A 14,544-nucleotide genomic window follows, 5' to 3' on the forward strand; every position below is an offset into this window, starting at 1 on the left:
CTGCTTTCCCTCTAATTGTAGGCAGTTCCTGTGGAGTTTCCGTTTGCCAGGTGAAGCCCAGAAGATCGACCGGATGATGGAGGCGTTTGCCTCGCGGTACTGCCAGTGCAACGCTGGAGTCTTCCAGTCCACAGGTCAGACACAAAGCAGGCTACTGTCGTGTGAACCAGTGGTCCCCCACCTTGTTTGTATGACGTACCCCCACAGGCCTGTCAGATGAGATCCTGAGACCCCCTTAACAGACATCATGTTTCAAATGTGTTCATTTCCATTAATTTAAACTGGATTATTGGTTATTATATTAAAGTAGATATTGTTACCATATTTTTTATACAGTTGAACAGTCAGTGCTTTTGTGTTGATATGGTCAACTTTGCATTCATACTACTATTGTTTTAGCAAACTATTTATTTTATTTTAGCTAATTAATACAACCATTTATTTTATAACTTTTAGTTACACTAACTATGTATTACTTTTAGCTAGCCATTAAATCAACCGCCTTTAGTTTATTATCTTTTAATTTAAGCCTTTTCTACTCTTCTCTACTTTCTTGTTGCTGAGATTTAATTCTCTCTTAACCCTCATGTTGTCCTCGGGTCAAATTTGACCCATTTTCAGTTAATTTAATTGAATTTTTGTCACAAAAAATGGGCCGTCCAAATAAGCACTGAAAATGCCAACATTAAGAATATCCAAAAACTTTGGAAAAAACACAAAAAACATCAAAATTGCACCCACAACATTATAAAAGTGATAAAAATGTTGGGAAAAGCGACAATAATGTTAAAAATAAAGTGACCAAAATGGGTTTCCATGGTTGACGGGAAGACCACACAAGGGTTAATCACCACAGTGTTCATGATACAGAAGACTCCTTGCAGTTATTTTAATTTTTTTGTGCAAATTCTAACTTTTTCTATTCTCAGTGATTCAGCTAATCTTTCCTTATAACCCTTGGAAACTGCAAAGGAACCCACTGGGATATATAAGAGCAAAGTGCGAAATCCAATGTGTGGGACAAAGTCAATACACTGATAAGCAGCCTAGCCTAATGTGCCAACATAAGTACTGCCCGCGGGTTTAGTATGCATTGAGTGATGGACAGTTTTTTTTTTTTTTATAAATGCATTTCAATCATTAAGCCATAGTAGAGTTACTGTAACTAAAGCCCACTGAGGATTAACTACAGATCACGGTTCACTGCAGCAAATGAGTTCAGAGTAAACAAACAGCAACAAACAAGAGACATCCATTATTCAGCAAGACTCAACATGGCTGAGTGATATATGGTCTTGTGATAAACAAAGCCTACAACTACAACAGTCAGTCAATTGTGTAGTATTGTGTGCAAGATTGTTGCCTGTGGTCCCATGGAGGGAATACTCCAAATTTTGTAAATTCTGTTGATGGATTACCTGTTTAGGCATGGGTTTAGCTAATTTAAATGCTTTTTAATCAAATGTCAAAATGTTAAGCCACCCACAAGGCTGTTTGGTGTGGACTTTTTAGAGATGTGATTTCTTACAGAAAGGGACAGTTTAACAATATCTTCAAAGGCAGGCATGCATGTTTTGTGCGACAGTGATGGGTGCAGAGCAGAACAGCATCTTAGATCCATTTTTGTAGCAGCAACTGCACATTTAGCCCATGAAAAATGGATCATAAAATGATCAGGGATCTCTATTTACCAATGGAAAGGGCTTCCCGTTTCTCTCAGTGCTTCATCGTGCTCAAACATTTTTTGATTACCCTGACATTCCTCTTGCAGTTGCAGCACCTCTTGCCCCCGCATTACACACTGTGGACAAAGCTCCTCTATTTTTTTTTTTATAGAGAATGTGTGTAAGTGGGTAGACAATAGACTGCGCAGGACAGCCAGGACTAAAGTGTGTCAGTGAGGAGACAGACATAGGGGAATGAATGATTCATTTGCAGGCAGCCACTGGCCCGTGTGTGTCTGAACATTAACTCACAGTGGAGAGACTAAAACCCTGTGTAGCCATTTGGAAATTAGGCTGTAATCTTAGTTAATGCATGATTAGATTCAGTTCATAAAGACAATAAATAGTTAATAAATTACAAACATAATTTACTAAAAGTTAAAAGATTAAAACTGTTAGTTCATTCCACAGTAATACACTTTAAATCCCTGTATTGATGATGTAAGGGTTATGTGGATAGAGAGAATGTCCATGTATTTATTTTCTTATACATAATGTTTACGTTTTTTAGAGAGATGATGCGTGACCGGGAAATGTAAAAGAACTGAAAAAGTGCAAGATAGACGGCGAGTTTGACTAAAAATAACTTTGTAGTAGCTAAATCAATCCTGGTGGGAGAGATTGTTGGCTAAACAATCCCACTGACAAACAGACGGATAGAAGGATTCACAGAGCGGACAAATCACAGAGTTTGACCAGAATACGGTAGACATCCGTTTCTTGTTTGTTCACCGGAGTGAAGAGGACATTGTCTTTACTGGGACAACATACACGTGCAACGAACCAGGAAGATACAGATGTACGGGGTGAAATAGAGCTCATTGTGTTGATGTGAATTAATGTGAAACAGTTATAGTTCCAAATGGGTATGAAAAAAGTGACATTTTGGTTAAAGAAACACTGAAACATTGTAAGTGATGTTCATATTTTGTTGAATTCAGAAATGATCACCAAAAGGGGTAAATATGTTGACCGTATTTGATTTGATTTTGTTTTACTTTTTGGAAACCAATTGTGGGCTTGAAATCATTATTATTATATCACATTGGAAAAAAGTGAATTTAAAAGAAACCTGTTATTATTTTGTACAAAAATAGAAAACAATATTTAGTGTTAGTTTAACTGATTATCTGGAGATGTATTTATATAGGCACCTAAATATATACCAAAGTTAGCTAAACGAACCCAATAACTACTTTCATTTACCCGGGAAGGGTTGAAAGCGCTACACCTGCTTCCCCCGCTACATTTTATCTCACTCATAACTCTCTCTTCCTCTCTCAAACACAAAAGGATTTTTCTTAAAAACATGGCTTCTCAAGTCAAAAAGTGATGCACTAGTAAAGTAGTTCTTTCTGTATCTATCTTTCTCGCTCCTACCAGCCACAAAGAAAATTCATTCAAATCAGTTACAAAGAGCATCTACATTTAGAAGAATTATGGCTCCCGTCCCAATCCCCATTGCTATCTATAATAGGAATAAATGTAGACAGGCTGCGTGTGTAAGAAGAAGTTGAAATTATCACAAAATATGACCATATGCTGATGTCTACCATTAAAAATGTAAAGCTAAATAAAGACTTGGCTGTAATGATCTGTTATGTATTTTTAATGTATTTGATTCCCTTCCTGATGCTCTCAGATACCTGCTACGTGCTGTCATTTGCTATCATCATGCTGAACACCAGCCTCCATAACCCCAACGTCAGAGACAAGCCCCCCGTGGAGCGCTTTATCTCCATGAACAGAGGCATCAACGAAGGAGGAGATCTGCCTGAGGAGCTTCTCAGGGTGAGGATTTCTCTGTGTGTGTATGTGTGTGTGATGAGGCATTTCCTTTATTGTTCAGATTTTTTAATAATTCTTTCCTACCCTTTCTGCAGAACCTTTACGACAGCATCAAAAATGAGCCCTTCAAAATCCCAGAGGATGATGGAAATGATCTGACGCACACATTCTTCAACCCCGACAGAGAAGGCTGGCTCCTAAAGCTCGGTACGTATGTGCATTTAGAGTCACAAAAGTAACCTTGGTTATATTGATTCATCATTTTTCAGTTTGATGAGCAGTGCCCTTTATTTCCGTGGGGATGACTGTTGATGTGTGTAAGTTGTTTATGATGGGCTTTCAGGCGGCCATGTTGGAGGTCAGCAACTCTTGGGCAACAATGCATTATAAAAAATAAGGATAAAAAATAGTTTACTTACTTAAATTAGAATTTGTAAATTTCAGCTGAATTAAACATGAAGTCCCTGTTTGTCCCAGTATGTCATGAGCTGATGCTAACGCTATTTTATTTCTGTTCTCATTAACCTGTTTTCTGCTGGTGATTCAGTCTGAAGTTTTAGCCAGCTGCTTAACATCAGCATGTTAGCATTGTCATTGTGAGCATGTTAGCAAGCCAATGTTAACATTTACTGACCGCTGTTGCCCAAGAATAGCCTCACAGAGCAGCTAGCATGGCTTTGCATCAACACCAAACTAAAAGATTAAGTGAATGAAGGACACATTCCCAGTGTGGACACACATATACAGACCCCTGCTGGCTAATTAGCTAGCCGATGAAGTTGTTCATGTTAACAGAGCTGACTATACAAGAAACAGGGGGTTTACTAAAATATGGTAAACTTCTGTCTCACCAGACTTGGAAGGTTTGAAGCAACATTGAATAGCATTACAGAACCAAACTAAAGTAAGCTCATGATTTCTGCTCATGTAGCCTCATTTTTGCCCAAAAACTGTCCACCTTTATGATAGTGCTAGATAAGTTTGCTTAGGGATCTGTGACGCAACTTCATCTCGTGACCTCTCCTCTTTGTTTGGTCTCGTATTGTCTATCCTCTCCTTTCTCTCCTCTCACTTAAAGCATGCTTCTTTCTGTGAATACACGTTCAACTTCTCTTTTTCTCTGGCATTGTGATTTATGTGCTTGTTATATCTTTCAATATCCTTCTGTGTTGTTTTTGTTCCTCACTCCCTTTCTCTAACCTTCCACCCTTTCACTTTTTGTTCTGTCCTCTCATTCTGTTCTGTGATGGCTGTTCCTTCTTAAATCTCTGTATAAGGAGGTAGGTAACACACCTTTGTCCATTTTCCCCAGTTCATCACAGAGTGCCCTCACGCTGGCATTGGCTGCCTTTATCTCCTTAGCACACCGGGCCCCTGAACATGCTAGGCGCCTCATTTAATTGGCTTATTGTACTAAAGCAAATAAGAAGAGCATTATGAAGTGATGGGTTATATATTATTTCAAAGGCACGGCGAGGTCAGTGATCTTTCTCATTCTGCATGGGGATTGGCTGCATTTCATCTTGTGGCTCTGGAGAAGGCTGGATGACGCAGAGGGCCCGTCTCGGGTGGTGCACACGCAAAGGGACACATGTTTATCTCAAGAAGCCTTTGCATTAAAAGATAACTGTTGACATTAAACCCCAGTGCCATTTGCCACATCCCATTTATTATCCAGGCTTTTTTTTTACAGAATGTACCATGATTACTGGATAAAGAAGGAAAAGCCACATAGCCACATATTACCTTATTTTACTCTAACCTACTACTGTAGTTGCGGGGCGTGCAGTTTTACAATGCAGTAGACAATTACACTAAAGACTTTCAACATGGTCAAGACAACTGATTTAAATTGCATTTTTTTTAAAGGAATATTTGGTGAAATGCTCCTATTTAGCATTTTTTGCTGAAAGTTAAACGATAAGATTGATACCGCTCTAATGTCTGTAAGCTACGGCTAGTAACTGGAAAGAAAGGAATGGCTAGCCTTTCTCTGTCCAAAGGTCCATATGGTGTGATGCTTCCCCCTGTTTCCTGTCTTTGTGCTATGCTACTTTATGCTAAGCTAACCAAGCTTCTGGCTGTAATGTTAGCATCGTATTTAGCGTACAGGCATGAGAGTGGTATCAATCTTTTCAGCTGTGTTTTGGCAAGTAAGTGAAAAAAGTGTACTACCTCAAATATCATACTTTTTCTTCCTAGCTGTTAGACAATAACCCTTAAAACAGTAGCCAGTCAACCAAACAAGTAAATAAAATTCGTCATAACAAACTGCTTCATGCTTTGGATTTTTTGTCTCAAAGTATCGCTTACGGGCATTGCTCACACATGAATCATTTTTCGCCTTTTCGTAGTTTCCCTGCAACAAACACTCAGGGTTCCGCTGAGCAGATCGCCTCATGCTCTGCACCATTAGAGACAGCCCTGCGCGTCACACCGCTCCTGTGTAGCTGTCTGCAAGAGCTTTAGTGAACGGGCTGCTTGAGTCCGCGGCTGTGGGACTGCATCCCTACTGCTGCGTAGCTGGTGATGCAGTGAAATAAAGGAGACTCTTGCCTATTGTCATTCTTCTCCCTCTGTTCCTGTCCTACAGGCATCAGTACCCCATGCTGCTGCTGCTCCTCTTCCACTCTTTTTCTTTCACTCTCTACCCTACCAGCTGCACCTGCATCATTTTTGGTCCAACTTTCCCTGTTAGTAAATTACACGCTAATTTTAAGATTCATCAGAGGATTCCCTGCTTAATGAGAATAAAATAATTTTGTTTGTTTGAATGAAGCACTCTGCTGGCATGTTAGGTTGTTCAATATGACATATTGCTGCACTGCTATGAGGCTGTGAAGCTCTATAAGCTCTCATTACACTATTAACCAGGAGCCTGCTGCTATGCCTGAATCCATCAGCATCCTTTGTGTACAGCATGTCCTAAAATACAGTTATTAATACGTATATTTCAGAAGGCCTACTATCTGCAGAGGGGTCACAAAACAGCACCTCTTTTTGAGTTCAGCCAAGCTTGTATTCTGGGACAGAATAAAGAGATGGATACAATTACTTTTTCCTGTCCTCCACATTCATTTGAACTAAGGTGCATGGAACAGGGACATGGGATGTTATTGCATTATAACCGGACTTGTCCCGGCCTGGCTTGTCTCAGCAAAGTGTTCAGCATGTAAACTGACAAACGTTTCATCTAATCAATATTTAGCTTAGATAAAAGAACATTCAGTGTGCAGTATTGTGGTTGCTCCGCATTTGAGGACTACAGATTCATCCAACAAATAAGCTTTTGAATAAATTACATTTGTGGGATTTTGTTTTTATCCTGTTCAATAATACAAATTATGGAAATTGAGTAATGCAAGATTTTCAACCGCCTGACACTGCAAATAAAAACAAGTGATTGATAAATCTGCATTAGAAACATGCAAACATGGGAGGTCTTGCTGCAGAAATCCATAAAAAATGTCTGGGTTGAGGATGAAATTAAACATGACGCTACATGGGATAAACGGCTCACCAAACTGCCATATGGTTAGCTGTAGCAGAATAATCTTATATTTTGTATTTACCCAACAACAGTAAACTTTATTTCAAATCCTCATTCTATTTTAAAGAGGACAATGCAGCAGATGCATCTGAAAGTAAACATTGCTCATAAATAATATACTATAGACGTTGGATTTTTCTCTAGCTAGAGCAGTATAGGGCGAAAATCTGGGTCAAGTTAACATTACGTATTGATTACATCAGTAACGACTTTCTTTCTTTGTGCTCGTTCTGTGAAGTCAGCAAACATGTCATCATGGTGCACATATTGCAGACCGTACATTGACATCTGTCACATTACGTTTTTTGGATCACATAGGTAAATTGCATAACCAATGGTGTAATTAACAACAAATCCAATAATCTCGATTAATCTACTTTAATCTGACGATGGAAGCAAATGGAGAGATTGTGTCTCTTATAAGGGGATATTCCTATAATATTCCTACATCCGGATGTGTAATTGTATTTACGTGTTCCAGCTGTAAACCTTCTCTGCTACAATCATTACATTTTTCTGCCTGTTTTTTATGATTAAAATATCAGCGGAGACTTCTCCGCTGATCAAGCGCATTACATCCATCACTCCCACTGGTCAGACAAATTGAGTGCACTCGTGCTTTAGTTGTCACATGTACAGTATGTGGTGTGAACATGGGTCTGGGTTTCTCCTGGAAGGTCACACTATGTTGAAGAGTTTTCACAAGACTTGCAGAGCCCTAAGGTATCCGTCTCTTGAGACTGGGAGGGGGTGCTGGAAGGAATATCCATCCTCTGATTGAGCCTAATAATGCAGAGATCTGATGATCAGAACCAGATGTGGCACGTGGAGCTGAGGTCTTGGGCAGGTTAGCCTCTACAGTCACAAACGCTGTTGTCTCTTCAGTTTGAACTCAAATATTTTGTTTTTCTCTCCGCAGGTGGCAGGGTGAAGACTTGGAAGAGGCGGTGGTTCATTCTGACAGACAACTGCCTCTATTACTTTGAATACACAACAGTAGGTTTACACAAATATTTGTCTTTTTGCAGATTGCCAAAAAAAAAAGATGATTAGAGTGGATCTTGATGGAATAGTTTGACATTAGAGCAAATTTGGTTATTTGTTTTTATTGCCAAGAGAGATGAGAAGATTGCGACCCCTCTTAGATATGACTGGTATCAATCTTCTCATCATTACACTCTCTGTAAGAAAGCAAACACACACACACACACACACACACACGTGCGCACTACAGACCGAGGTCTTTGCCTTCCAGCTCTGCTCTTTAACAGATGAAGCCCCTTTGACCTAAATGAACCTCACTCTAGCAATTAACATGAGGCATCATGGGAAACATCTGCAAAGTCTACAGTACACATCTGGCACCGCTAAGCCGCAAGCCAAGTGCCTCCCCCAACCCGCTGCCTGTCACCCCACGCTTCACCCCAACACCCACATCCCTATTTTTGAGTACCCCCTCCCCCCTCCGAACACAATCCACCAATCCCTCAGCACACACGCTGGGCTACACACACTCAAAAAGGCACACACACAGCCAGCTGTGAGCAGCCGTCTCAGGGCATTTCCTCCCCCCTGCTGAGCCCCCTCATTAGTAGGAAGATGACAGGCAGGGCACGAGGCTGTGCCTCAAGGTCCCCCCTCACATCTGGCCCCACAGACACAAAAGCAGTCGCCAGAGGATGTAGGGAGTGTAGGGTTATATCTCCCATGGGTGCTGTCCCCTACGTGACCAGGATGAATAAAAACTTAACGGGTACTTTTATCACCACCTTTATTTTAACTTTGCTGTCAGGCTCAATATAATGTAGAAAGAATAGTTCAAATACTTTGCTGCGGTGGAAATTAAAGGTGCTGCATGTAGCATTAAAACGTCACTAGCTGAAACATATCATACTTTGATTTATTCATTTGAATAATAAATGTTTAATTGTGTGGATGTACATACTGAATGAGTGATATGTTGAAGCTGAGTGTTTTCCTTGTATGTGTTTTAAGGATAAAGAGCCACGTGGGATTATTCCTCTGGAGAACCTCAGTATCAGAGAGGTGGACGAGCCCAGAAAACCTGTAAGCAGCAACTCCAGCCGCTGTCTTGTCCTGCTGCATCTGTCTTTATCTATTCTAAAGAACCTATATTGTAAAGTGAGATTTCCATGTCCATGTCCTTTTTTCAAATTACAAACCAGGTCTAGGGGCCCTATAAGTACTGTGAAAGTATACAAAACACTCAATCCACAGAGAAATGCTCACAGTCTGTATTTAGAAACGTTGCCTTTAAACGAGTCTGAAACAGAAATTGCTAACCAATCAGAGCAGACTGGGCTCATTTGGACAGGCGAGACAGGCACTAAAACTGAGAGTTTCAGACACAGGGTGAATACAGACATATTCAGACAGACAGAATTATAAACATAATGTTTATCAATTGGTTGTCCCCCCAGAACTGCTTCGAGCTCTATAACCCCAACCACAAAGGCCAGGTCATCAAGGCCTGCAAGACAGAAGCGGATGGGCGCGTTGTCGAGGGCAACCACGTGGTTTACAGGATATCGGCCCCCACGCCGGAGGAGAAGGAAGAGTGGATCAAATCCATCAAGTAAGAGACGCTGCGTTAGGATCCATTTACACTGAGAGGGCACTTAGCCAAAGCAAGGCTGTTCTCATGTGGGACTTTCTCATGTTTGACCTTGACTGTGAGAAACCAGCACACACACACACACAGACACACACACACACACACACACTGGTGACTAAATGTGATTACGTTTCTCACACCTCCACACAGATAACACTCAGAAGTGATTTTTGCTCTGCTGGATAAGCTCACTTCCCTTTGATTAGCGCTCGGCAAGCACAGAAACACACAAACACACACACACCTGCTCAGGCACTATGCGTTGCTCAGTCTTAGAAGTATTCTGGCAACATCTGATTTGTCATATCAAAAATGCTGGAAGGAGAGAGGACTTCCAAGTGGGCCCAGTGGGTCATTGATCAGCTTGCTTGTTATCTTCCACTTAGCTGCAGCTTCACTGGCAAATATAATCAATAAAACAGCAGAAATCAGATTACACAATGCTGCAATGCTCTAATGATATTTAAAAAAGCACTTAGCATTGACATATCTGTGTATCCATTAAGTGAAAGTAATGTTTTTTGTTGGCTAAGTTACTGGAAATCTTGTCCGGGTGCTTCATGTACAATTGGAGTGATGGGTGAGAGGAGAGAGGTGCTCACTTTACTCTGTTTGGGAGATTCAGTCAATTAACCATTAGATGACACACTGTGTGTACTATACATTTCACACTCTTGTGGCAGGCCTCAGAGCTTTTAGTGCAAAAGCACAAGTATGATCCAGAAGTATTTTTTTAGTGCAGTTGCACATCATAATGTAGATCTTTTTTCTCGGTCACTGCTGAAACAATAAAGTTTACAAATTGGACTCAGCAGGACAGAGCTGTGCTGCCTCAAAGACACTCTCACTTGCTGCTGGGGGCGGCAGACTGTCCTGTGGTCAGCACACACACACACACACACACACACACACACACACACACACACACACACACACACACACACACACACACACACACACACACACACACACACACACACACACACACACACACACACACACACACACACACACACACACACACACACACACAACATGACTCATCTGCATGGCTGTAAATGGCTCTTGTGGCAACTGTTTTGTGAACACACACAAACACACACACACATATACATGTATGTACTGGAAGGCTGTGGGTTACTCTGTGTTATTCCTATCCTAAGTGTGTGTTAGTGACGACACCTATGGTGTGAAGCTTTGATTTTCCTATAGTGAACATGGAAGGGCCATGGAGCCACTTAAAATACTTGGCCTACACAAAAGGGCAGGCAAAGTAAGCAACTACAAAGTGAAACATTTAGCAACCAAAGAGACGGATATTTCATATGCATAGTATGTCAAAAACAAATCTGAAAAAAGTCATATTACAGTATGTTGAAAAGATTCATTATAGTATTTTATAAAAATATCAAGTATAGTATGTCGAAAAACGATTTAAAAGTCATAGTATAGTATGTCAAAAATAGTCGTAGTATATAGTATGTCAATAAAAATTATAAAACAGTCATGGAATAGTACAGTGTGTCAACAGAAGTCATTGTAAAGTATGTCATAAAAATTTGTAATAAAGTCATAGTATAGTATGTTGAAAGTTGAAGAAAAATTGTTATAGTATAGTATGTCAATAAAAACGTCATGGTATAGTGTGGGCAAACAAAGAATTTAACATGTTGAAAAAAGTCATAGTATTGTATGTCCATAAAAACGTCTAGTATGGTATGTTAAAAAAAGTCATGCTTTTAGAGCACCCCAGTAGCTCAATGGTTAGGTTGTTTACCATTAAGTCTCAATCCTAATCACAGCTGCCAGGGTTTGATTCCAGCCCTGGACACACTGCTGAATCTCTTAAAAAAGGGAAAGTAATTAGAAGTTATAAAAACGTCATAGTATGTTGACAAAAGTCATAGTATTCTATTTCGAAAACAAGATTTTAAAAATAAACCCTAGTATGTTTAAAAATCATCAAAAAGTCATAGTATGGTATGTTGATAAAAGTTATACAAATTACATAGTATAGTATGTCGATAAAAATGTCTAGTATAGTATGTCAAAAAAAGTCATAGTATGTTGATAAACGTTATTAAAAAAGGCCAATGAAATGCATATCAAATACTGTATTGAAAAATATCTATAAAATCTTAAAAATGTATTCTAAATACCTCGAAAAACTATAAAAAGTCATTGTATAGTATGTCGTAAAAAGTCACAGTACATTATGTTGAAAAAAATCACAAAAAAGAAAGAGTTTAGTATATCTATGCCTATAGAATACTTTCTGGGAAAATAACATAACTATTCTAAAAAAAACTCATAGTATTGTATGTTGAAAAAAAACATTTCAAAAAGCATAGTGTAGAATGTCAGAAAAAGTTGAATAAGTCATTGTAGTAGATAAAAAAGTCATAGTATAGTATGTTGAAAAAGATTTTTTTTCTAAAATCATAGTATAGAATGTCAAAAAAGTCCTAAAATGTCATAGTATAGTATGCCGAAGAAATTACAAAAAAGTCATAGTATAGTATGTCACTAAAAGTACAAAAAGTCTTAGTATATCGTGTTGAAAGAAGTCATAGCGTATGTTGAAATAAGTTAAAGAAAAGTCATAGTATAGTTTGTCGAAAAAAGTCTTTAAAAGTTATAGTCTAACTTGAAAGTATGAAAGTCTAAAAGAACATGAAAACACACAAAATGGTGGTGATGGTAGTAAAAAGTTGAATACAAGCACAGACATCCTTACAGAGCTCAACATTTTGATATTTGTATGTTTTTTTGTAGCTAAAAGTATGCAATAGTAGGAAGAATGGGATAATAATAGTGTGAATGTTGCTGAATCAGCATTCACACATTGAGATGTTGAGATATTAATATCACCAGCAAGGGGAGTTTGTTGGAAGAGCGGGTTCCGAGGTGTAACAAATCACTGTAAATGTCAGTTTTCTGTGTAGATCACGCTGAGAATCAAAGCCAACGAGTTTCTTTCTAGATCCACAACAAGGCATTATGGGTTTTAAAGTCAAATGCTAATAGATACAAGACAGTATAAAGTCCAGTTAGTACACTGAGAAATTACTGGACCTCATCCCAAAATACTGGTACGTTCTAAACATCACAAATTGATCCTCTGTAACAATGTTTTCAGTAACACATGTGACTGGTAATGAAAATACATATTGTTCATAACGTTGACAGCGTTGTCAGCGTAGGATTGACACGAGCAGTGGAAAACTGTTCAGTGTGACCAGTGATCCATTCTTTCCTCTCCTCTTTCCACAGAGCAAGCATCAGCAGGGACCCGTTCTATGACATGCTGGCCACCAGGAAGCGGAGGATAGCCAATAAAAAATGATGCCCGTCCACCTTCAACCACAACTTCCTTGAACACCATGGCTGTGACCAGCGGAGTCCTTGTGTGTGTGTGTATGTGTGTTTTGTCACGGGGGTGGGGGGGGTCATGAAGGGTCTCCCCCGTTGTTGTTATAAGGCTGGAGGACAAGCAGCAGACACAGATGGGAGTTTTTTCGGGACTGAAATGGATCAATTTTATATCCGCGTGAAGATTGCCTGCATCTGTTCTTGGTTGATGTGAAGGTTTTACATCCGGCACAGACTCTGAACGCTTGTCATGTGCCATTTGGGTGAGACTTTATGAGGGAAGCAAGCACTGTGTGCAAAATTGTTACCATGCTGGATGATAAGAAACGGCCATGCAGCCACGACTGGGATCCTGGGATGTCTTTGCAGCGTGGCTGTGACGAGACTGCCTACTGCTGGACACACAAGGAATCTAAGCAAAGATCACACGGCATTCTTTTCATCTAGACGGCCTGACTGCTTGGTCGTCTGCAGTCTGCCAAGAAGACTCCCAGATGCCAGTAAACATGTTATCTTCTCCTCACATGTCCTTTGACAACTGCCAACAATGTTTTGTAGTATCCTGTAACTACAGAAAGCCTCAAGCTTAAAATCAGCTGGTCTGATTGTTAGCCCTAAAGTGACTGTATCTGTATATGCAAACACTGACTTATTGTAGAAATAGTCTCATATACTAACATTTACAGTACGTGCCCTTATTTTCTCTTTGAAGGCAAAGGAATTACAGCTCGACGAATAATACTTTGTGTACATTGACTGTAATGACCCCTTTTAAGTGGCCGCCAGTTTTAAAAAGCTATTACCATCCTGTGTTAAATCTGTAAACGCTCATTTTTATGTATTGAAAATCCACCTCTGTGTTCATTTCTTTTGTATTTATTTTCTTAATTTGTTTAACAAAAGAGGCAGTCCCCGTTTTACATTATGCATGTATAGAATATATTGTACATAGTTTTTGTTTCTTTCTTTGTTGTGTTAATGTAGCATGTAGATCATAATGGCCGTAGCTATACCCGTTCACCTTTTTCTCTTTTGTTAAACCTCTAACAGTTTACAATAGTGGAAGAGGGACTTTGTGCAGCTCTTTGCAAAGCAGTAAAACTTCCTCACACTGTTATTACTGACGATCAGATAATACATGTTATATGAAAGTAAAACTCACTATGCTGAGTAGGACAAGAGTATAGGACACAAGCAGGTTCAAAACACCCTTGAAAATGAGATACTGGCATTTTCTAAACTCCAATGCTGACTGGAATCTGAGGACTGTTTTCCCAAACAGAGACCAAGACAACATCCAGCCTAATGTTTCACTAGTAGGTGGAGGTTTAAACACAGCTTGATCTTAGTTTGGGAAAACTACTCCTGAATACGTTGATGAAGACTTTGAATAAAATGACGTACTGATCAGAAAACAAGTTCTTGTGTGCATGTGAATTCAGTGAAAAGAGTTCAACTCGCTGAACTTAGGTCTT

At 39.4% G+C, this 14,544-nt stretch overlaps 2 protein-coding genes across 2 annotated transcripts in view; one reads left to right on the forward strand and one right to left on the reverse strand.

The window, feature by feature from the left end:
- LOC117937038 (cytohesin-3-like) overlaps nt 1-14,484 on the forward strand; it is a 33,205-nt gene extending 18,721 nt beyond the window's left edge. Inside the window, exons 7-13 of the mRNA XM_034860673.1 lie at nt 22-134; nt 3,367-3,515; nt 3,608-3,719; nt 7,982-8,058; nt 9,058-9,129; nt 9,504-9,658; nt 12,971-14,484. Coding sequence (XP_034716564.1) covers nt 22-134; nt 3,367-3,515; nt 3,608-3,719; nt 7,982-8,058; nt 9,058-9,129; nt 9,504-9,658; nt 12,971-13,043 — 751 coding nt within the window. The 3' untranslated portion in view covers nt 13,044-14,484. The remainder of the gene's footprint in view (nt 1-21; nt 135-3,366; nt 3,516-3,607; nt 3,720-7,981; nt 8,059-9,057; nt 9,130-9,503; nt 9,659-12,970) is intronic.
- The window catches only part of eif2ak1 (eukaryotic translation initiation factor 2-alpha kinase 1), a 28,346-nt gene continuing 23,723 nt past the window's right edge, over nt 9,922-14,544 (reverse strand). Inside the window, exon 16 of the transcript XR_004655083.1 lies at nt 9,922-9,941. The gene's annotated coding sequence lies outside the window, so the exon portion shown is untranslated. The remainder of the gene's footprint in view (nt 9,942-14,544) is intronic.

The sequence above is a fragment of the Etheostoma cragini genome, chromosome 21 (assembly GCF_013103735.1).
Source record: "Etheostoma cragini isolate CJK2018 chromosome 21, CSU_Ecrag_1.0, whole genome shotgun sequence".
Lineage (NCBI taxonomy): Eukaryota > Metazoa > Chordata > Actinopteri > Perciformes > Percidae > Etheostoma > Etheostoma cragini.